This window comes from Gossypium raimondii, chromosome 5 (genome assembly GCF_025698545.1).
Source record: "Gossypium raimondii isolate GPD5lz chromosome 5, ASM2569854v1, whole genome shotgun sequence".
Lineage (NCBI taxonomy): Eukaryota > Viridiplantae > Streptophyta > Magnoliopsida > Malvales > Malvaceae > Gossypium > Gossypium raimondii.
This window is the reverse complement of record NC_068569.1, coordinates 1,965,800-1,985,446: the sequence shown is the minus strand read 5'-3', so window position 1 is coordinate 1,985,446 and position 19,647 is coordinate 1,965,800. Positions and strand designations below refer to the sequence as shown.

General features: G+C 35.8%; 3 protein-coding genes across 4 annotated transcripts; 1 reads left to right on the top strand and 2 right to left on the bottom strand.

The window, feature by feature from the left end:
* Nucleotides 1-816: 816 nt before the first annotated feature.
* LOC105768164 (subtilisin-like protease SBT6.1) lies at nucleotides 817-6,190 on the top strand. Of its 2 annotated transcripts, XM_012587935.2 has the most exons (10): nucleotides 817-1,667; nucleotides 1,768-1,896; nucleotides 2,025-2,177; nucleotides 2,469-2,585; nucleotides 2,987-3,171; nucleotides 3,566-3,829; nucleotides 3,987-5,058; nucleotides 5,157-5,654; nucleotides 5,741-5,801; nucleotides 5,878-6,190. In XM_012587935.2, the coding sequence occupies exons 1-10, from the start codon at nucleotides 1,119-1,121 to the stop codon at nucleotides 5,964-5,966; spliced, it is 3,117 nt and encodes a 1,038-aa protein (XP_012443389.1). In that variant the 5' UTR covers nucleotides 817-1,118; the 3' UTR covers nucleotides 5,967-6,190. The 2 variants fall into 2 exon arrangements, with proteins under 2 accessions (XP_012443389.1, XP_052487842.1); XM_052631882.1 differs by lacking the exons at nucleotides 817-1,667; nucleotides 1,768-1,896 and having other exon boundaries at nucleotides 2,162-2,177; nucleotides 2,459-2,585.
* A 1,682-nt stretch (nucleotides 6,191-7,872) lies between these two features.
* Nucleotides 7,873-11,107, bottom strand: LOC105768165 (proline-rich receptor-like protein kinase PERK1). The gene is made up of 8 exons (XM_012587938.2): nucleotides 10,360-11,107; nucleotides 9,531-10,082; nucleotides 9,357-9,443; nucleotides 9,197-9,267; nucleotides 9,011-9,087; nucleotides 8,773-8,914; nucleotides 8,517-8,675; nucleotides 7,873-8,429 (listed from the first exon to the last, which is right to left on the bottom strand). Exons 1-8 carry the CDS (start codon nucleotides 10,877-10,879, stop codon nucleotides 8,115-8,117), a joined length of 1,923 nt encoding a protein of 640 aa, XP_012443392.1. The 5' UTR covers nucleotides 10,880-11,107; the 3' UTR covers nucleotides 7,873-8,114.
* Nucleotides 11,108-15,586: 4,479 nt separating this feature from the next.
* LOC105768166 (probable chlorophyll(ide) b reductase NYC1, chloroplastic) lies at nucleotides 15,587-19,226 on the bottom strand. The gene is made up of 10 exons (XM_012587939.2): nucleotides 18,681-19,226; nucleotides 18,490-18,568; nucleotides 18,284-18,419; nucleotides 18,088-18,162; nucleotides 17,785-17,977; nucleotides 17,339-17,407; nucleotides 16,875-17,014; nucleotides 16,616-16,738; nucleotides 16,259-16,451; nucleotides 15,587-16,125 (listed from the first exon to the last, which is right to left on the bottom strand). Exons 1-10 carry the CDS (start codon nucleotides 19,038-19,040, stop codon nucleotides 15,940-15,942), a joined length of 1,554 nt encoding a protein of 517 aa, XP_012443393.1. The 5' UTR covers nucleotides 19,041-19,226; the 3' UTR covers nucleotides 15,587-15,939.
* Nucleotides 19,227-19,647: the final 421 nt, after the last annotated feature.

Genomic DNA, 19,647 nt, shown 5'->3' with positions numbered 1-19,647 from the left:
AAAATTTTAAAGTTGAGTGATCAAAAGATAAATTTACTAATAAATTAATGACCTTTAATATATTTTACCCTTATACTTACTCAATTCAAGCTAAATTTTGTAATTTGCTTAACTTTGCTATTTATTTTTTTAATATTATCCTCGAAACTTAACTACTTCAACTATGTTAACATGTTTGTGGGACTTTGAGTTTTGATCTTGTCATGTTTCACATTATGCCATTTCAATTTTTTCAAAGTAACTTTTCCTAATTTTATATATATATATATATGCAATGATTACGTTATATAATTTCATAAACGTATACATAATTACACTTTAAAATATTAAGATAAATTGAGAAAGATTAAAAAAGTAAATATTTAAATGATTAACTCGACACTGATTCAAGATTAATAACATCACAATGATAAATAATTAAATTTATTTTTTAATTTTAATATTGTATATATTTTATTTATAATTATTATTAATTAATTTTAAGTCATACATTTTATTATTTATAATATATTGCTTTTAAATACATATTTATATTTTTTATACGCCAATAAAATTTTTAATATATTCTATTTACACTTATCACCCCTTGTCTATTAAATATTTTTTGTTTAAAATAATCATGATATTTTATTTCAGCTTGAACCGTCCTTCGAAGCTATTAGAAATACTAAAACTGGATAAACATGTGACCGTACCTTTTAATACGATGCTTGACTCCGGCCCAAATTCGGCCCGGACTAGCAGCCACATATACGGTCAAGTTTAAGGTCGGGCCTTTAGTGACATCCGTCTCCTCCTCCACTCTGCTTCCCTCGGCTCAGAAAAGATATTGGACTTTTAGGCTTTCTGTGGCTTGAAAGCTTTCATTAGTTTCTTTTGCTTAATGTCCTTGTTTCTACTTTCTTGAAATGTAGAAAAGAAGAAAAAAAATTTAAGGTCACGTGGCAAATCACTCTGATGGCTGATTAACTATTTAGTTGTTGATAGGGAAGTTAGCTTTAGATTGACGAGGTTGTCGGAAGCTGAAGATGCAACAACTCCCTCTCAAGCTTTAACCGAAGAAGGCAGAGAGTTACCTCTTCCTCTTCTCTCTATCTGATGAGGGCATTTTCCAGCCAATGCAATCCCGCCACACCATGCTCTCTGCTCAATCTTCGTTTCCTCTCAAATCCTCCCTTTTCATTCTTCTTCTCTCCCTTTCCCTTTTCCATTTCAAGCTCTCTTTCCGTTCGTCCCCTAACCTAACCCTAACCCCTGATCGAACCCAACCCCAAGCCTCCCGTGCCAACTACATCGTTCGGTTCATCGATTACAAACCGGCTTCCGAACACCGTTCGTACTTAGAATCCAGCCTCCGATCCGAAGGTTGGGAGTGGATCCAGAGAAATAACCCCGCTGCTAAGTTCCCCACGGATTTTGGGTTGCTTTCGATCAGGGATTCGGTAAAAGAATCCGTCATTGAGGAGATTGAAAGGCTGGGGTTTGTTAAAGATGTCAACGTTGATTTGAGCTATAGTAGGGGTATCCTTAGTGGTGCTTTTGAGAATGGGCGAAAACGACCCGGGAAGATTTTTACTTCGATGTCGTTTAGTGAAAAAGAGAAACATTTCCACCATTCGGTTTTAAGTAATTCCTCACTTAATTGGAGTCGCCATCTTTTGATGCAGGTAAACATTTTAATTCTATTAACTAAATTTCCCAAAGCCAAATTTATGAGAATTTAAACGAGGGAGAAAAGTTATGGAATTTCTTATTTTGATATCGCAGAGGTCTCAAGTTACTTCCTTGTTCGGAGCGGATGCTCTTTGGAGAAAAGGGTATACCGGTGCTAAAGTCAAAATGGCTATTTTCGACACTGGAATACGTGCTGATCATCCTCACTTCCGAAACATTAAGGTACATCATTAGTGGGAAAATGAAGTTAGTTGAACTTTTGTTGGTGTGAAATTATTTTCTTATTGAAAATAACTTGTTGGTCTTCAATAGGGAGTTCTGATAATCACTCTTGCGAGTAAATTTTTCAGGAACGAACTAATTGGACCAATGAGGATACTTTGAATGATAATCTTGGACATGGGACCTTTGTGGCTGGTGTTATTGCTGGTGAGGACGCAGAATGTCTTGGCTTTGCACCAGATACTGAAATTTATGCTTTCCGTGTTTTTACTGATGCACAGGTAACACAAGTTGGTGTTGGATATTTTGTTTGTTTTTGTATTTTGATTGGATGTTGCACCAGGCCTTTGCAAATCTCACCCTTTTTGTTGTTGGTTTCCTTTATATTTGATACATTTGAAAATTCCTAGCATGCACTACAGAAATTGGAAGCTCTTTTGAACTGTTCATTACTATAATTAGAAGATATATATCATACAGTATATCCATCAACCTAAGGACTTTCCCTTTAACATTTGTTATTCTATAAAATTTGGCTGGATTATGAGAATTTTGCTCTCAGCTTATTGCAGGTATCATATACATCTTGGTTCCTTGATGCTTTCAACTATGCTATTGCAATCAACATGGATGTGCTAAACTTGAGCATAGGTGGACCTGATTACTTGGATCTCCCATTTGTAGAGAAGGTATGATTCCCATGGCCTGTGGTTTATTGGTGTTCATTTGTCAAGCATCATTAATAATTTTGTTTCAAAACTGCAAAATTGTCTAAGTTTGTTGTAGTGGCATGTGGAAATGCTTCAATCATAATGCATTCACTTGCTTCCCACAGGTTTCTTGGCCTCTCTTAAATCCCATGAACCATGCTATGATCATTCAAATTCATGAGTTGACTTCCTCTTTCAATATTTTGCATTTTGAAGAAGTTTGCTTGTTTTCTTTGGACATTCATTTCCAAATATGGAAGGATTAGCCAGTGAAGTTACCCACTCTGCTGTTGAAACTTCCACATTCAGTTTTGCATGCTTATCCTTACATACAATGGAGAACGTTTTTGGTTAATGCTTGCTGCTTTATGGTTCTCCAGGTTTGGGAAATAACAGCCAATAATATTATTATGGTATCAGCCATTGGAAATGATGGGCCATTGTATGGCACTTTAAACAACCCAGCAGACCAAAGTGATGTTATTGGTGTTGGTGGAATCGATTATAGTGATCACATAGCCTCATTTTCATCACGTGGCATGAGTACTTGGGAGATTCCTCATGGGTAGTGTATTGCTCTATTCTACGATATTAACTGTTCTTCACTTTGTTCAAAACATACTCTTCTAGCCCATAATCATTTTCATTTTAAGAAAAAAAAAAGGCTAGGACGCCTCTCCTGGAAAGTTTATTTTGGTTGGGGGTGTAATGGTGACAGTGAAACTTAAAATATATTTAATTTTGGAGTAGTCACTTATTAATTTAACTACTGTACTATACTTTTTCTCTAAAGGTATTGAGGTCTTGTTATCGGCCCCTTCTTTTTAGTGTTGATCGTATGAAGGCTTTAAATTATTTTCAATTTCATGTACTTTATGATATTCCATGTGTAACTCCCTTATTAAGCAAGCTTTATTGTCCTGATCATGAATATTAAACTTGTTTGATTATCTTTGCAGTTATGGTCGTGTCAAACCAGATGTTGTGGCATATGGGCGGGAAATTATGGGATCCAAGATCAGTACTGGTTGTAAACAATTATCAGGCACTAGTGTGGCAAGTCCTGTGGTTGCGGGTGTTGTATGCCTGCTTGTTAGTATCATTCCTGAGAACAGAAGAAAGGAGATTCTAAATCCTGCAAGCATGAAACAAGCTTTGGTTGAGGGTGCTGCTAAGCTTGTTGGTCCTAACATGTATGAGCAGGGTGCAGGGAGAGTAGATCTGTAAGTTCACCCAATAACAGTTCTTCTCCTTTTAACATTCAGAATTATTTCTTTTAGATCTACATATTTTGTAAGTTATTAGTCTGTCCGATATTTTTATTCTATTTACATTTCCATTTTCAGTAGAAGCAGCTATGATTATTTCTTATTTTGTCAGATTAGAATCATTTGAAATTTTGAAGAGCTATCAACCTCGTGCAAGCATCTTCCCTAGCATTCTTGATTACACAAATTGTCCATATACCTGGCCCTTTTGTCGTCAAGCACTCTATTCTGGGGCTATGCCTGTGATATTTAATGCTACTATTCTGAATGGGATGGGTGTCATTGGATATGTTCAGAGTCCACCAACATGGCATCCTTCAACTGAGGAAGGGAATCTTCTACGCATTCACTTTACTTATTCAGAAGTTATCTGGCCTTGGACTGGTTACTTAGCACTGCACATGCAAATTAAGGAAGAAGGTGCACATTTTTCTGGTGTGATTGAGGGCAATGTAACTGTTAGAATTTTCAGTCCTCCTGCCCAAGGGGAGAAAACTGCTCGAACTAGTACTTGTGTGCTTCAGTTGAAATTGAATGTGATTCCAACCCCACCGCGATCAAAACGTATTTTGTGGGATCAGTTTCACAGTATTAAATATCCTCCTGGATATATTCCAAGAGACTCATTGGATGTGCGTAATGACATTCTTGATTGGCATGGGGATCACCTGCATACAAATTTTCACATTATGTTCAACATGTTACGAGATGCTGGCTATTATGTTGAGACGCTCGGTTCTCCTTTTACATGCTTTGATGCTAGCCACTATGGGACACTTTTGCTGGTTGATCTTGAGGATGAGTACTTTCAAGAAGAGATTGAAAAGCTCAGGGACGATGTTATTAATACTGGGTTGGGGTTGGCTGTGTTTGCTGAGTGGTATAATGTGGACACAATGGTTAAAATGAGATTTTTTGATGACAACACAAGGAGCTGGTGGACACCGGTAACCGGAGGTGCAAATATTCCTGCACTAAATGATCTTTTGGAACCATTTGGGATTGCTTTTGGGGATAAGATTCTGAATGGTGACTTTTCTATTGATGGTGAGCATAGTCGATATGCATCTGGAACAGATATAGTGAGGTTTCCAAGAGATGGGTATATTCACAGCTTTCCTTTTTTGGATAGCTCAGAAAGTGGGGCCACTCAGAATGTGCTACTGAATTCGGGCATGAACAAGGTGATTAGACATAGATGTTCCTTTTTTGGAGGATTCATGGACCTTATTTCAGCACAATGAAATTTTTATCTTTTTAATCATCTATTTGGCATATGCAGGCAGACTCCCCTATCCTTGGCCTGTTAGATGCTGGTGAAGGTCACATAGCTGTATATGGAGACTCGAACTGCCTGGACAGCAGCCATATGGTTACTAACTGCTATTGGCTTCTAAGAAAAATATTGGATTTCACTGGTTCAAATATTAAAGATCCAGTGCTTTTCTCAGAGTCTGCAAAGCAAGATGTGCCGTTGTATGAAGATGACAACCGTCTACCATCTCGAAGAACTGATGTAAATTACACTCTGTATTCTGCTGTCACAGGGAAGGATTTAATCTGTCGAAGTGATTCTAGATTTGAAGTGTGGGGAACTAAAGGATACAATTTACACGTTAGGGGAAGAAACAAAATAATGCCAGGTCATCATGTTATTGACTTGGGGAGAGGCTTAAATTCCACTTTCGGTTCTTCCAGATCAAGGCGTCCCAAGTTCACAAAGAAAAGGAAAGGTGATTCTCTTGGAAACAGGTACTTTAGTCTCCTGTACAGAGATGAGGTAAGAAGCAGACAACTCGGTTTTAACTCGTTAGTTCTCTTCATTCGTTAAACTTTAACACTGAAGAAGATACCTCATGTTTTCAGCTGGATGTGCCTGAACTAGTTGCAAGTCATTGGGTTGTACCAGCGATAGTAGCAGTTACAGGTTTGTGAATGTCATATGTGTATATAAGCATTTTTGTTATAGTGTCCTTGATCAATGTCCCCTACTGTTTCCTCAGGCTTTGTACTTATTTTGAGCATTTGGCGGATTCATCATAAACGGCGGAGGCGAAGGCGATCTGCCTCGGGTCGGTTGGCCAACATATAGTGTTAATGAGGATGGAATTTTTGAAGCAAAATTTTTTTTTTAACTTTTCACAATTTTTACTGCTGTACTGTTATAGATTTGAAAGTTTTGACAGCGGCAGAACAAGAGTTAATTTTGAATTCATATATGTAGATCAGTAGCTATAATATTGGTTAGCAAGTAGGAAAACCATACTTCTATATAGTGCTAATTCGTCTTCATATTATTAATATCCAGTTTTAGGATGAGTGAAGTTTTAGACTTTAACAAGATAACCCTTTTTATTCCCGAAATTTTATTAATTAAAAGAACAAGTTTAAAAGAAAAAATATTTATTCATATTAATATTAATTTTTTATTTTGTTTTCTTCTACTTTGCAAAAACTTTGAGTAAATTACACCAATAGTCACCCACTTATTAATAAAATGCCTTTTGGTCATCCAACTAACTGGTCATTCTATTTGATTTTTTTATTTTATCATTGGTCATTAAATTATTATCAGAAAGATAATTTAATAAATTTTAAAAATATTTATAATAATACTATACATTGTATCAATTTAATTTTAAATTTAAAAAAGTCAACACTCAATTTTATTTACTTTTTATTAAATTTATCAAAGGATTAGACAGATGAGCCTGATTCATATAAGTTTTATGGTTAATTCCAGCTTAAATTACTAATTAATAATAAAATAAGCAAATCAAATTCAAACTTGAATGGCACATGGGTGCACCTCTGGCAATGCCAATCAAACGGTTGTAACAACCAACAGCCAGGTTTTTAATTAGTAATAAAGTGACTTTTGTTGATAAGCCCTTTAAATTGTCATTTTTAATTTCTCTGTGTTTTCCCTGTGTCATCAAAATCCAAGTATTCCATGCTGCTGCAACTTGCTAGCTTTTTAAGGTTGGCAATGAATTGGAATTGGATCACCTTCACCTTATACCTCTCACAGAAAAAAAAAGATATTTGACCTAAATTTTATTCACTTAAATTTTGCTATTAGTCTTTATATTTTATAAAAATTATGAATTTAATTCATATTATTTAGTCATTTTTAATCTTTGTACTTTTCAAATTATTAAATTCATTAAGTTCATTGTTTCCAAAATTTGTTGTGGTAAACATATTATCATATGTAAAGCCATGTCACTTGTTATTTCTACATATTATTCACTAAAAACTAGTTAATAGATTAATCTTTATCATTTGTGTCAAGATTAAAACTTCAAAATTTGAGAAGCATAGAATTTTGAATAATCTAATTGGAGAATATGGACTAAATCTACAGTTGTATGCATAGTACAAGACTAGTAGTTGAATTTAACCGCATCAATACTAAAATTTTGAAAGTGTAAAATTTTAAAAACTAAAATTGACCAATTCAAAAAACATAATGATTAAAATTGATCAAATTAAAATACCAAGGACTAAATGCAAGACATTCACAAAATACAAAAACTAAAAGTAGAATTTTACCATTTTATTATATCTCTTGGGTCTTGGCAACTCAGCTTCTTCACCGGTGAGGTTAGTTGGTGGTAGGCGCAGCCACCCAGCAGTCTGAACCCAAAGAAGAGAGAGGACGACACCCCACAATGAGCTGTTTAATGTTCCCACATTTTTTGTCATTTTCGATGATTACGTTTTGTATTGCGGTTGACCGTTATCTCGTTTTCTAATGCTTATAAAAAGGCAGCCAGCTCTGCATGTGACAGAATCAAGAAAAGCCCCCCACCCTCAGCTAAGCTTTTCAATTTTTTTCAAAGATGCAAGAATGTTCCCACGTGCTGGCCACCGTCACCCATTATCTTTAGTCTTAAGCTTTCCTTCACCTCACGTTCAAAAAGCACACGCTTGAGCTGGACAACGACGTGACACCATCAACTGAATCTAACCCATTTCTACATGTTCTAATAAAATGAAAAATCAATCTCAATGTATGTGTCCATTATTTACTATGTGGATTAATAAATAAATACAAATTGAGCAAACAATAAAAAAAAACCCCGTAATTTCAAAGATTAGAGGGATAATAAAAGAATGTGCTATCTCACGAAAAAATAGCCCTTGCCCGTTTTTGGAATCAAAGTCTTAATAGTATGAAAATGGAGGACTAGGGATGGGATCTTTACAAAAGGGAATGAACAAGGCCAATTTGTCGTTAAGAGGTTGAATTTCCGCTGAATCCATAGCTATTCCTCTTCATCTTTCCCATCTCCATTTCGCGGGTGGTTTGGCCTTCATTGCTCGAGCCGGAAGGGTATAAACCGAATTCACTGGTTGGTTCACTGTACTCGCTACTAGCACCGAATTCTTGAGTACCCAATGCCATCTTCCTGAACTTTTTCATATCTTCATTGTATTGGCTCGTGTCATAGTCTGAGCTTCCGTAAGAGCTGTAGACACCGCTCTGTCCGGGTTTCATTCCTTCGTTAAGATCAGACAATGATGCATCTCCTTCTAAAGCACGGACTATCTGCTCGGTTATAATTTGTGGGGTCAGAGTCTAATAAATAAAGAATGTAACAGAGATGGATGAGCGTTGGAATTTGAAAAGAATTACCTGGCTCATCCGCGGTCTACGTCTTGCTGAATGTCGTACACAAGCTGCAGCACAAGCAACCATACGAGTCATCTCGTTGTGGTTATATTCTTTTTGTAACTTTGGATCAACCAGACCATCAAAGTTTCCATCCAAAGCTTTTGTGAGCAAAGGCCTAGCCTGCAATGCCGAACCAGATTTACTTTTAACTAAATATTCTAAGAAATTTAAATCTATGTAAAGTAAACCATCATATGGACCAAAGTAATAAACTTACCCAATCCACCAAACTGTCATCCATAAAAGAAGAGCCAACCGGTCTGTGTCCAGTAATCAACTCCAAAAGCATGACTCCGAAGGAGAAAACATCTGATTTATCAGTGAGCTTTCCACTTGAAGCATACTCAGGGGCTAAATACCTGGAGATAATGCGAATTGTAAGGAAAAACAACTAAAAAAATTTAATCACATATAAGCAACGTGCCAAGTAACAAGAATGCAGGATGCCTTCTTACCCGAAAGTACCCATCACCCTGGTGGAGACGTGCGTGTTGACATCGGAAGCAATTTTCGCTAGTCCAAAATCAGCAACCTGAAAACAAAATTACCATCCATTATCCCAATATGTTGAGGCCACAAAATTACAGCAAAAAATTCACATTCAAAACTACGACATAGGAGTGTTCAAATGAAATCAGTACCTTTGCTTCAAACTTGAAATCCAACAGAATATTAGCGGCCTTAATATCACGGTGAATGATCTTAGGATGACCTGAAAAGCATTAATAATCGTTACCACAAAGTAAAAGATTAAAATTCTCTCTAAAGAGAGAGCACATAAGTGAGAGTCGGAGAACACACAATCTTCATGAAGATATGCCAGTCCTTTTGCAGATCCTAAAGCAATTTTCATCCTTGTCGGCCAATCCATGGTCAGTCGCCCCTTCCCTGAAATTAGCATTCTCCGTCATATCACTTAAACAGATGAATCAACAACATTGAATACCAATAACTATAGTTCAACGACAAACTTACCATGCAAGTGAAACTCCAAGGTGTTGTTTGGAACAAACTCATAAACAAGCATTCTTATTGTCCCAGAAATACAGTATCCGACCAATGAGACCAGATGTTTGTGATGGACACGGCTAATGATCTCAACTTCAGCCTGAAATTCTCTCTCGCCTTGCCCACTTCCAGCCTTGAGTTGCTTAACTGCTACTTCCTTCCCATTAGGGAGAACTCCTTTGTGTACATACCCAAAACCTCCTTGTCCAAGAAGGTTAACTTCCGAGAAGCCATCCGTTGCTCTCGCTAATTCTTCATAGCTAAAAGTGCTTTTCGAGAAACCTAAGGAAATACCAGGTGACGGAGGCGGAAGCGGGTTTTCAGAACCTGAATAATTAGAGCCAGAACCTCCACTGCTGCTAATGAAAGGTGGAGGAGGTGTAGAAGATTGTCCTGGAGATGGAGGTCGCCATGCTGTAACTGGTGGAGGAGTCGGCTTTGGAGCCACAGCACCAAATTGCTCCACACGCGGAGGAGGATTTTGTTGCCACCGGTACTGCTGGCCACCATGCGGATCATCTGGAATTCAAGTAAGAAATCGAAAAGGTTCAATTAGTCAAAGAATTGATCATATGAAAGCCAAATACAAAGTTCTCTGTATTGAAAGCCACAAAACGTGTGCTTTTTACAAGTAAAATCATTCAAAAAGATTTCAAATTTCCATCCTTCTAATGCACAATGAAAAGGAAGTAAACAAACCCAATTTTCTTGTTTAAAAACAATAACAGATTCAATAAAAAGAATACCCCAACACTAAATTAGCACTGTTATTCAAAATACGGGAAAAAGATCTGACCTTTGGGTCCAGGAGGTGGAGGAGGCATGTAGTAACTTTCCTCATCTCTTCTTCTTCTCTTCTTCTTACAACATAAAAACAACAAACCCAAAACCAACAATATCGCCACTCCCCCTATTGCTACCCCCACTATGAGCCCCGTCGGCGTCTCATTACTGGAATCAGACGGAGGCGGAGGAGGAGATGGAGTCCCGGAATTCCTCGGAGGCGGTGGTGGAGATGCAGTACCGGGACTCCTCGGTGGCGGCGGCGGAGATGGTGTTGATGAGGAAGGCGGCGGAGGGGAAGGATTTGAGGATGATGGGGGTGGAGATTCAGTGGCCGGAGGAGGTGGAGAGGCAGAGGATGAAGGCGGAGGTGATGAAGTGGAAGGAGGAGGAGCTGATGGGGTAACGGGTGGTGGGGAAGGAGTAGTAGTAGGCGGCGGAGTCGCGGCAGCTGGTGGAGGCGGGGATGTAGTATTGGTTGCTGGCGGTGGTGATGTTGGGGCTGGAGTAGCCCCCGGCGGTGCCGATGACATTGTTCTCTCTAAAACAAGGACAAACAAAAATAAAAACTTTATTGGGTTTTTGGTTAAAGAAAAAGTGTGAATGTTTAAGCAAGGATTTAAGAGAGAAACGGATCAAAAGAAAAAGAAAAAAAAAAGGAAATTAATTGAGGTGGTGAGAATTGAAGAAAACGATTTGGTGTAGTAAGGTTACAAAGTTTGAACGCAGTAGAATAAGAAGTAGCAGTAGTTGTTTAGCACATGCAGGTGGCCCCGCCCCGCCCCGCCCCGCCGTTCTCGCTGGGCTTGGAATTGGATTGGGAACCTTTTACAATATAAAATGAAAACCAAAATACTCGTGCTTTTTGTCTTCGCTATGCTATGCTGTCCAGTTTAGGACAAAGAGCTGTTTAGTGGGTCCCCCCTTTAAGTTTTACGGGACTGACCCGCGGTTTATCTTCCTTTCAATACTCCTTCATTTAGATTTCTTTTGGGTAAACTTCACGCTTAGCCATTCAACTATTATTTAATTTCTTTTTTAGTCATTTAATTATAAAAAAATTACAAAATAGTCACCTATCTATTCAATTTTTTTTATCACTGACTGTTAAATGACCAACACAAAATAAATTTAACTCTCAACATTTATATGTTGTACCAATTTAGTCTTGATTTTAAAGAATTGAACCCTCAATATTTACAAATTGTGTAATTTGATTTTTTTTGCATTTTTTTTTTGTAATCCTTTTCCGACATTGTCCCTACATTTGATTCCATGGAAAAACAGCAACAAGAATAAGAAATAAAATGACCCAAATTTTGAAAAGTAGTCAATTCAATTGCTTGAAAACAAAAAATATTCACTTTGTGAATTCAATCCAATTATAAGTCTAGCTGCTTTTTTTTTTTTGATTTATTTTATCAAAGGCGATTAACTCAAGCTAACAAAAAAAAATTAATTATCATCGAGAGGTATCAAATTCTTAGTCATTTGAATTATAATAAAATCAATGCATTTGAGGATTGTCTAGCTTAATAATAAATGAACTTTTAAAAAATCGTTTTAACATATTATTTACTAAATTATATTTTTCATGTGAAAAATAGGATAAAATTAGGTAATGTATAACCAATAAGGCCTCAAATTGTAAAAAAATAAGATTTAATAGCAGGTGGCTAAAAAAGAAAGAAATCAAATAGTTAGTAACCATTTTGTAACTTTCCATAATTAAGCGATAAAAAAGAATTTTACTGATAGTTGGGTTTCTGGCAGTGTAATTTTCCCATTTCTTTTTTCTTTTTGGAAGTTTCTAACTAAGATTTTTTTTTTTACGCACTTTCAGATTTTTCGTTGATTGGGACCTTATTTTACCGATTCTTCCATAATGGTGTTTTTTTTTTTTAAGTTATTAATTCAACGTTCAATTTAGGTTGGTAGGGCTTTTGTATGAATAGTTCACAATAAATCCGAATCCACCTTCACTAAATTTCAGATTGAAGGAAAACTCAAAAACATTTTGTTTCTGCAAAAATTGGTCTAATTGAGTGAATTCAAATGATTTCTCTTTTGAACGAAAAGAACGTAGTATTCCAATGATTTACTAGCTTTTTTTGTAAACGATTTATCATTTTAAAATTCATCTCACACCAATAGAAAAGAGTGCAAATATGGTCTACATCTGAAATTTCGCATCGTGACTTAAAAATTGAAATACTATTTATATAAATAATTATTGTATAGAGGATCACCATTCAAAGTTTAATTGACGTGAAAAACTGGTTGGTTAACAACTAAATTGAATAACCCAAGTTTTGCCTGACAGTAAATATTTTAAATAAGATAATATTTTTTTATTCTTAACTTGATTTTGGTATTTTTATATATTTTTCACTTTGTCACACGATAAAGTTTATTTTCATTATTAAATTTAAAAATATAAAAATTTGATAATGAGGCCCTCCTTGAAAACTAAATTTTATATAATCACATTCGTGTTTTAATAATCAATTTGGTGGTTCAACTGCTAAATCAATAATAATTAAATAAATAAAATTTATAAAATCTAAAAGAAAAGTTAAAAACAAATTATTTTTATTAAATCGGTTCAACTGTTTTTTTATTTTTACTAAGAAGGAACCAAAATGAAAAAACATCCAATTATTAAGATCAACTTAATTTTATCAACCAAATTTGGCAGCGTTGATGGTTCCAAAGAAGAAAGGACAAAGGGGTGCAACACAACGTTTTAGAGACGGATTCTAAAGCAACCAATTGGCAGAACCATTGCATGCAACCTTTACATGATGAGAGACAATAAAAAAATTTCAAAGTTATTTATTTTCATTTTAAAACCGAGATAACAGTTACAGTTCATTAATAGATTATAGACAAATGGACCACAATTTTATTTTTGTGAATTGATTATAAACACTGCACTTAAAATTAAAATTCATTGTAAATGATATACGTGTTAACAAATTTTAAAGTAAATTGAGTGATTGTGTGCTACAAAATAAAAAATTTTGTATTACTAGTAAATTTCATTTGTTAATTTATTATTTAATAGTATCCATTTTTTAGGTTATACTTAAGTTAAAAAAAACTTTAAAAGAATAGAAAAAAGATCATTAAAATGTGATAAATTTCTTTTTACTGTTTTTTGAATCTCATCGTAAGATATGTACGGAGTATCTATAAAATGTGGGAGTACGCATCACTAAACATCAATGAGAGCTAAGTGGTGATGATGATGTGATTCGATATGTAATATTGCATGCATGAAACATCACTGGCAGCAAGTTATTTCATTATTTTTTGTCCAAATATTGTTTTCTTTTTTCATACTTATATTGTTATTAGAGAAATAGAAAGGAAAATTATAAGGGAGATTATTGTACTAAGCGTCGGATTACATCTAGCATCTTCTACTTAAAAGATGGGCAAATTAATCTGTTAGAATAAGATATACGTGGCATACCGTTTGTAATTTTTTAGTTATTCTGTTGATCATGTCGGTTTCGAATAGAAAAAACGAATGAAATTTTTAACCGAAATGACTAATTTACTCCTTAATCTAACTAATAAAAATTGTTTTTATTTACTTTTTATAAAAGAGTAAAATATAATTTAACTCATAATATATGAACCATATAAAGTTTTAATTGCATTTTCTTGACGAAAAAGTAAATGAGATGTTTGACCTTTTTGAAGCCAGAAAAAGAAAAGAGGTATTATACTTGGACGTAATGAAATATTATGATACCATAATAGTTAAATAAGAGAGGACAAAAAGGGTAAGACGAATATTATCATTAAATTTGATTAGAAAATTGCAATATCATTTTGAAGATTGATAGATAAAATTATGAAGAGTAAGTCAAGAGTTAGGTAAAACCAAACTAAGTATATAAATCTACTACCATTACTACTATATTTGTTTGAGTTCACATTTGAAACGTATTTGAAGTGATAGCTGTGACTCCAAGTAAAAGGCAAAACCAGCTGGAAACCAACAGCTAATTTAATTAATTTCAACATTTCGGGATGGGGACATGTTTCCTAATAATCATAATAATTAATCAAATAATTTTCGTAATCTAATTTCAGCATTACTTACCAAATATATTATTTCCTCCGCTTCCTTTTTTTTCCCAATACAGTTTTTACACCTAATATTGGGAATTCTCAGATAAATTCACCCCTAATTTATCCGTAGCATTGCAAAAGCTGCCGGCAATTAGTAGGTGTGGCGATGGGGGGGATGTATTCAGTGTTCAACGGCAATTAGTAGGTGTGGAGAAGCTGCAAGGCTTGAGCTTGATTGGAGGGACTCCACGAATGTTTGACTTGACTATATCTATCTTTTTTAAATCTAGAATGCTTGCTGAGTGCCAGCCCTGTTATATTAATTCAACGATAATGGAGAACACATCACAAAGGGGGAAAAGAAACACAATATACTCAAAAGACTCTTCAATTGCCAGACCCTAAAATACAAAATCCCAATTGATTATTGACTCATTATATTTTTCTTCTAATTGAAGGTCGTGCCCGGCGTGACGGCAATTAAGCATGATGCTGATATATTCTAAGGTCACATATTCTATGAAGGTAGGCATTATATAAACTAAATTGGGTTTTTAGATATTCTAAAAATTAAGTTTTGAAAAAATTATCATCACTTTTTTTTCGTAGTTTAAAGGGTCAATTGTTGGGGTCTGTGAATTCACTTCATCCTCCAAATTTGTGATGGAAAAGAACACGGGTAGTATTTGTAACCTCTTAAAGGGGTTAGAGAAGGGTAAAATTGGGAGATTATTATTCTTTTTCTTTTCATAATTAGTGGCATGACATTCGTTTCTCTTACTAATGTCTTTATGCTAAAGCAAATCTTTATGGATTCCCGTCCGTTACAAATTGCAACCGTTACCTGTTGGCATCACCACCAAGTCATTTTAGCTAATCAAGTTTAAATGGACTATAATATTCTGGAATGTTATACCAAGCCTATAACATTTAAAAATGGAAATAATGAAAATGTTCAACACGGATTTTAATTATTCAACTCTGATGATTCCTTTGGCTATATATGACTGCATTTCAGCCACAGTTGTCTTCTAAATAGTTTGCGTAAATGTCGTATTGATACAGCTAATAGGAAGAATGTTACCGCGTAGGTTGTTATGTTAACAATTCCAAGCATCATGGAGAAAAAATGGTCTTGGAGGGGATCATCGACATTTTTGGAAGGACCCAAATTTCATTACAGTATCAATCATTACATGAATACATGTTACAAGTCTACGAATAAAGAATGCTTCAATGAAAATCTTAAATGTCTGTCTATGTTGCTATTTTCAGAAGTATAAGATCTTGTCTCAGCCAGTACTTGTATATACATGGAGATAGACATATACAGGCTTACTTCTTTGATTACTGATATTTCCAATGACGAAAAAACGACCATAAAATGGCTGGTTTAGTCTTTAGAATCTTATCATATGTAACTTCAATCATACTTGCCCCCTTGACTGAGAGGAATGCTTATAATGTAGTCTTTGATGGTTTTGGATGATGTTCTGTGAAGTTGGCCTCAGGTGCCGGGCAACGTGCTGCTCGTGCTAGAAAGGATAATGAAGGCACAAACAACTGAAAGTGAGAACACAGATACCCAGGTATTTTCTGTGTACATTTCCATTGCATCCGTAAACGAGAACCGAGTGCGGTTTTCAGCCCAGTTTCGGATTCGGTCTGCCTCTGCCGCATATAATGCCCTTCCCTGCATAAACATATTCTCATATCATTAATGAAAGCAGGCTTTAGATGTAAGGTGGCATCTCTAAAGTTCGGATTCTCAGTTATAACAATCGCAACTTTGTAACAAATGTTTTCCCCAGAGAATCAAAGATTACCTGTTCATCGAACCAGCGACCTTGTCGCAACCAGGCAGTGATTAAAGCCAATAGTATCCGAGGTGGGGTCAAGTAGTTGATGGCCTTCCCTGCCCCCTTCACAACCCGCATTCGTGGAACTAGACTTCGAGCAACAGTCTCCGGAAGCTCACAAATGAGATTAAACATTTGTTTATTTTTCAAGGTTGACCCACTGCCAAAAGTGAAAAACAAATATTCAACAACGATAACAAATTTATTCGCCGTGTCATTCAAGTTTTGCATAGCCAAATGCTCAAATTTAACGTTCAAAATTCGTGAGCAAGCCGACACGCATGAAAGCGACTGCTTTACAAAAGTCAGGATTATCCAACATACCTTAAGAGAAGATCTGTAAGGACCATGCCTGGAGATGCCGTATGTATTCCTACTTTAGAACGTTTGCACTCCTTCAAAAGTGAAGCATGAAGCTGTCTGAGGCCACACTTTGTTGATCCGTATCTGTAAAAAAGAGTAATCATCAATATTAACTACTGAAAACTTCAAAACATTACGAAAATTTGAGATCCGTTGTTGATAAGTAGCAGCCCACCACAAGCAAAAGAACTAACTACAGTGTAAGGTAATGAAAACTTACACAGCAGTCAAAGGAGTGCTAGATCCCCCAGAGCCTGCACCATCCATGTTAAATATATGCCCTCCCTTTGGCTGGTTTTTCATGATGCGCATGGCTTCCCGAGTGCAGAGAATAGAACCAACAAGATTTGTTGAGACAATCTACCACATAATCAGCAAGTCAGGGACAAGGTACTGTCATCTTGTTAATCATATACTAAAAACCATTGCAACCACTAGCTATCGGAGTTAATGCATCTGAATTATATCGTGTTACATCAATGAATTACACTGAGAGAAATTCAATTACTAGTTGGCTATTGGCTCCTACTTAGCTTTGTTACAGACGCTAGTTACAGGCACAGGCAACCAAGACGATGATAAATGAAGGACCTGGTATAATCCAGTATCCTAAGAGGCTTGCATTATTGAAATGGTAAAACATGGAAATGCTCGAGTAATATATCTATAAAAAAAATTAAATACCTGCTTAATATCTTCATCACTGAACTGTAGTAATGGTCTAAAACCTTTGTTAGTGCCAGCATTATTTATCTGTAGGAGAAAAACAAATCAGAGTAACACATTAAGCACACGAGTAGACAGTTCTTTGTCCTACCCCAACAAACAGGAATTACACAACAATTGCAGTAGTCATCATAATCAATAGGAAATGACCATTTGCGAGGACCTCTTTGCTTGCAGGTCCAAGAATTAAGTTCAATAATATCACCATGCATGATTTTATCACATTTCTTAAGGCTAAGAGTCAATTCATAATAAACATAAGGTCGTTCAACTTCATCGAAAATTTTACCTAACATCATTCCCCTGAAAGCATCAACATGCTAATATGACACTACAGTGCATCTCCATGCAAGAGAGTGACAGGAGGAGGGAAAAATATACAAACACCACACCATATAACTCACCCAAATGTCGATAGAACCGAGTTCACTGACGGCAAAGTTGGCCAATTTTTCAACATCATTGGCTTCACAAACATCACATGCTATGCCAACCACTTTTGCTCGTTCCAGATTCTTGCTAGATAAGCCACCAGCAGTCATACCTTCCTTCAGGTTTTCCTCGAGTTCTTTGACAGTCATATCAACAGATTCGGGACTGTCTCGACAGGATCCAATAAGAAAAGGTCGATGTGAGAACTATAGTCATATAAAAAAATCGAATATAAAGCATCATAAACAATGGTTAATTTAGATTTCGTACTCCACCTGCGAGAAGCAACAACAACACGATCTCCTGAAAGAAGGTATTCCCGAGCAAGCGCTTTTCCCAAACCCCTTGTGCTATAAACCAGGCCAGTCAAAAACACAACCCAACAAAAAGGGTAAGTTCTCTGTATCATAGATCCATTAGCAACATGTATCTGTCTAAAACCGAACACCGAGTGCAGATTATATATTGTACCTTCCAGTTATAACAACATTTCTTGGACCAGCTCGACAATGTTCATCTAGAACCATATTAGCTCCAATCATGGTTCCAATGATAACCCCCCCAACCCAGCTATACCAAATCAATGTATTCATCTGACTATCTCCACCTATAAAAATCGTAGTTTTAGAGATGGATCATAAAAATCAATTCAAACATCTACAAGTAAATTGGCTAACCTGACAGCTGAAAGCCTGTCAAGAGAATCACTCCAGTGCTCATCATGGTCACAATATATCTTCCTATTTGCATAGCAATCTGGTTCAAAGATAGCTCATATCATTTAAACATGCATAAACTACTAATTATAGAGCATAATAAAGAACATGAATTATAAAGAACAAAGAGAAATTCAATCCATTAAACTCACCGAGGAGAAAACTTCTTCAACTTTAGCCACAGCTTTTTCGTATTCATCTTGAGATTGAGAACCAAATTTACTAACCCCAAAAACAGCTGATTTCAAACATTTCCAAAACCCATCTCCTTTTTCCGTCCAAATCCCGAGCTTTCTTTCACTTTCCATGTCTTTCTCTTCCACTTCCCCTCCATCTCCTCCCCTAAACGACCGACACTTTTGAACGTACGCCCCACGACGGTTTCTAGTTAGAACGGGTAACCCTACAAAACAACCACGTTTAACTTTAAACCAGCTCCGTTTCTGTTCCTTGAAACAAAAGTGTTGGTCTTTCTGGAAAGTACACAAGTGAAGCTTTGTCACTGCCGCCATTTCTGTAAGAGATTCGAACTAAATAAACTGAATGTTTTCAGTTTCCCAACTTTACTGGAAACCGAGAAATAGAAAATATCTTTTATTTCTCTCCTAATTATCCAATTTATTCTATTTTTTACATCAAATCGTTTTAGTTATATATACACGTAATAAATAATTTTAAAAAAAAATCGGAGAGAGAATTGAAGCGGATCTTACCTTAGGTGGAGGAATGTGATGACCACACGTTAAAGAAACGTAATCTGCTGCACTTTTGGCCAAAACGTGGCGTTGTGGGTCGGTATCTGCCTGTCGTTTTGCTACAATGTTAGGAAGCCATCGAAGGAGGGTGACGCTTCTACGCCTTGTATTTTAAGGCTTATTGGTTTTGGGTCTTAGCCTTTGGGCAGTTGGGTTTTGGGGGTACTTACGTAATCTAAACGGTAACCATTACCGACCCGTATCTATGAATAATAAGACCCTGGAACCCCCCTTAAAATTAAAAAACTTTTATTTCGACTTTTTAAAAGTTTTTAAAATTTTAAATTTGTAAAATATTTTGATCTTACTACAAATATAAAATTTTAATTTAATCTTTTAAAAATTATAAAGATGTAAACTATTA

Bases quoted from the DNA above. Each gene is read 5' to 3' on its own strand.
- LOC105768166 (XM_012587939.2), bottom strand. From the start codon at position 19,040: ATGGCGGCAGTGACAAAGCTTCACTTGTGTACTTTCCAGAAAGACCAA. The intron at 17,408-17,784 runs GTGAGTTATATG...TTTCTCCTACAG, and splicing joins TCGGTTCTATCGACATTTGG to ATAAATAATGCTGGCACTAA. The intron at 16,452-16,615 runs GTATGTTGGATA...CACTTTTGGCAG, and splicing joins CTTACAGATCTTCTCTTAAG to TGGGTCAACCTTGAAAAATA.
- LOC105768165 (XM_012587938.2), bottom strand. From the start codon at position 10,879: ATGTCATCGGCACCGCCGGGGGCTACTCCAGCCCCAACATCACCACCG. The intron at 8,676-8,772 runs GTAAGTTTATTA...TCGGCATTGCAG, and splicing joins ATGACAGTTTGGTGGATTGG to GCTAGGCCTTTGCTCACAAA. The intron at 8,430-8,516 runs GTAATTCTTTTC...ATAACCGAGCAG, and splicing joins GTAGACCGCGGATGAGCCAG to ATAGTCCGTGCTTTAGAAGG.
- LOC105768164 (XM_012587935.2), top strand. From the start codon at position 1,119: ATGCAATCCCGCCACACCATGCTCTCTGCTCAATCTTCGTTTCCTCTC. The intron at 3,172-3,565 runs GTAGTGTATTGC...TTATCTTTGCAG, and splicing joins ACTTGGGAGATTCCTCATGG to TTATGGTCGTGTCAAACCAG. The intron at 5,059-5,156 runs GTGATTAGACAT...TGGCATATGCAG, and splicing joins TGAATTCGGGCATGAACAAG to GCAGACTCCCCTATCCTTGG.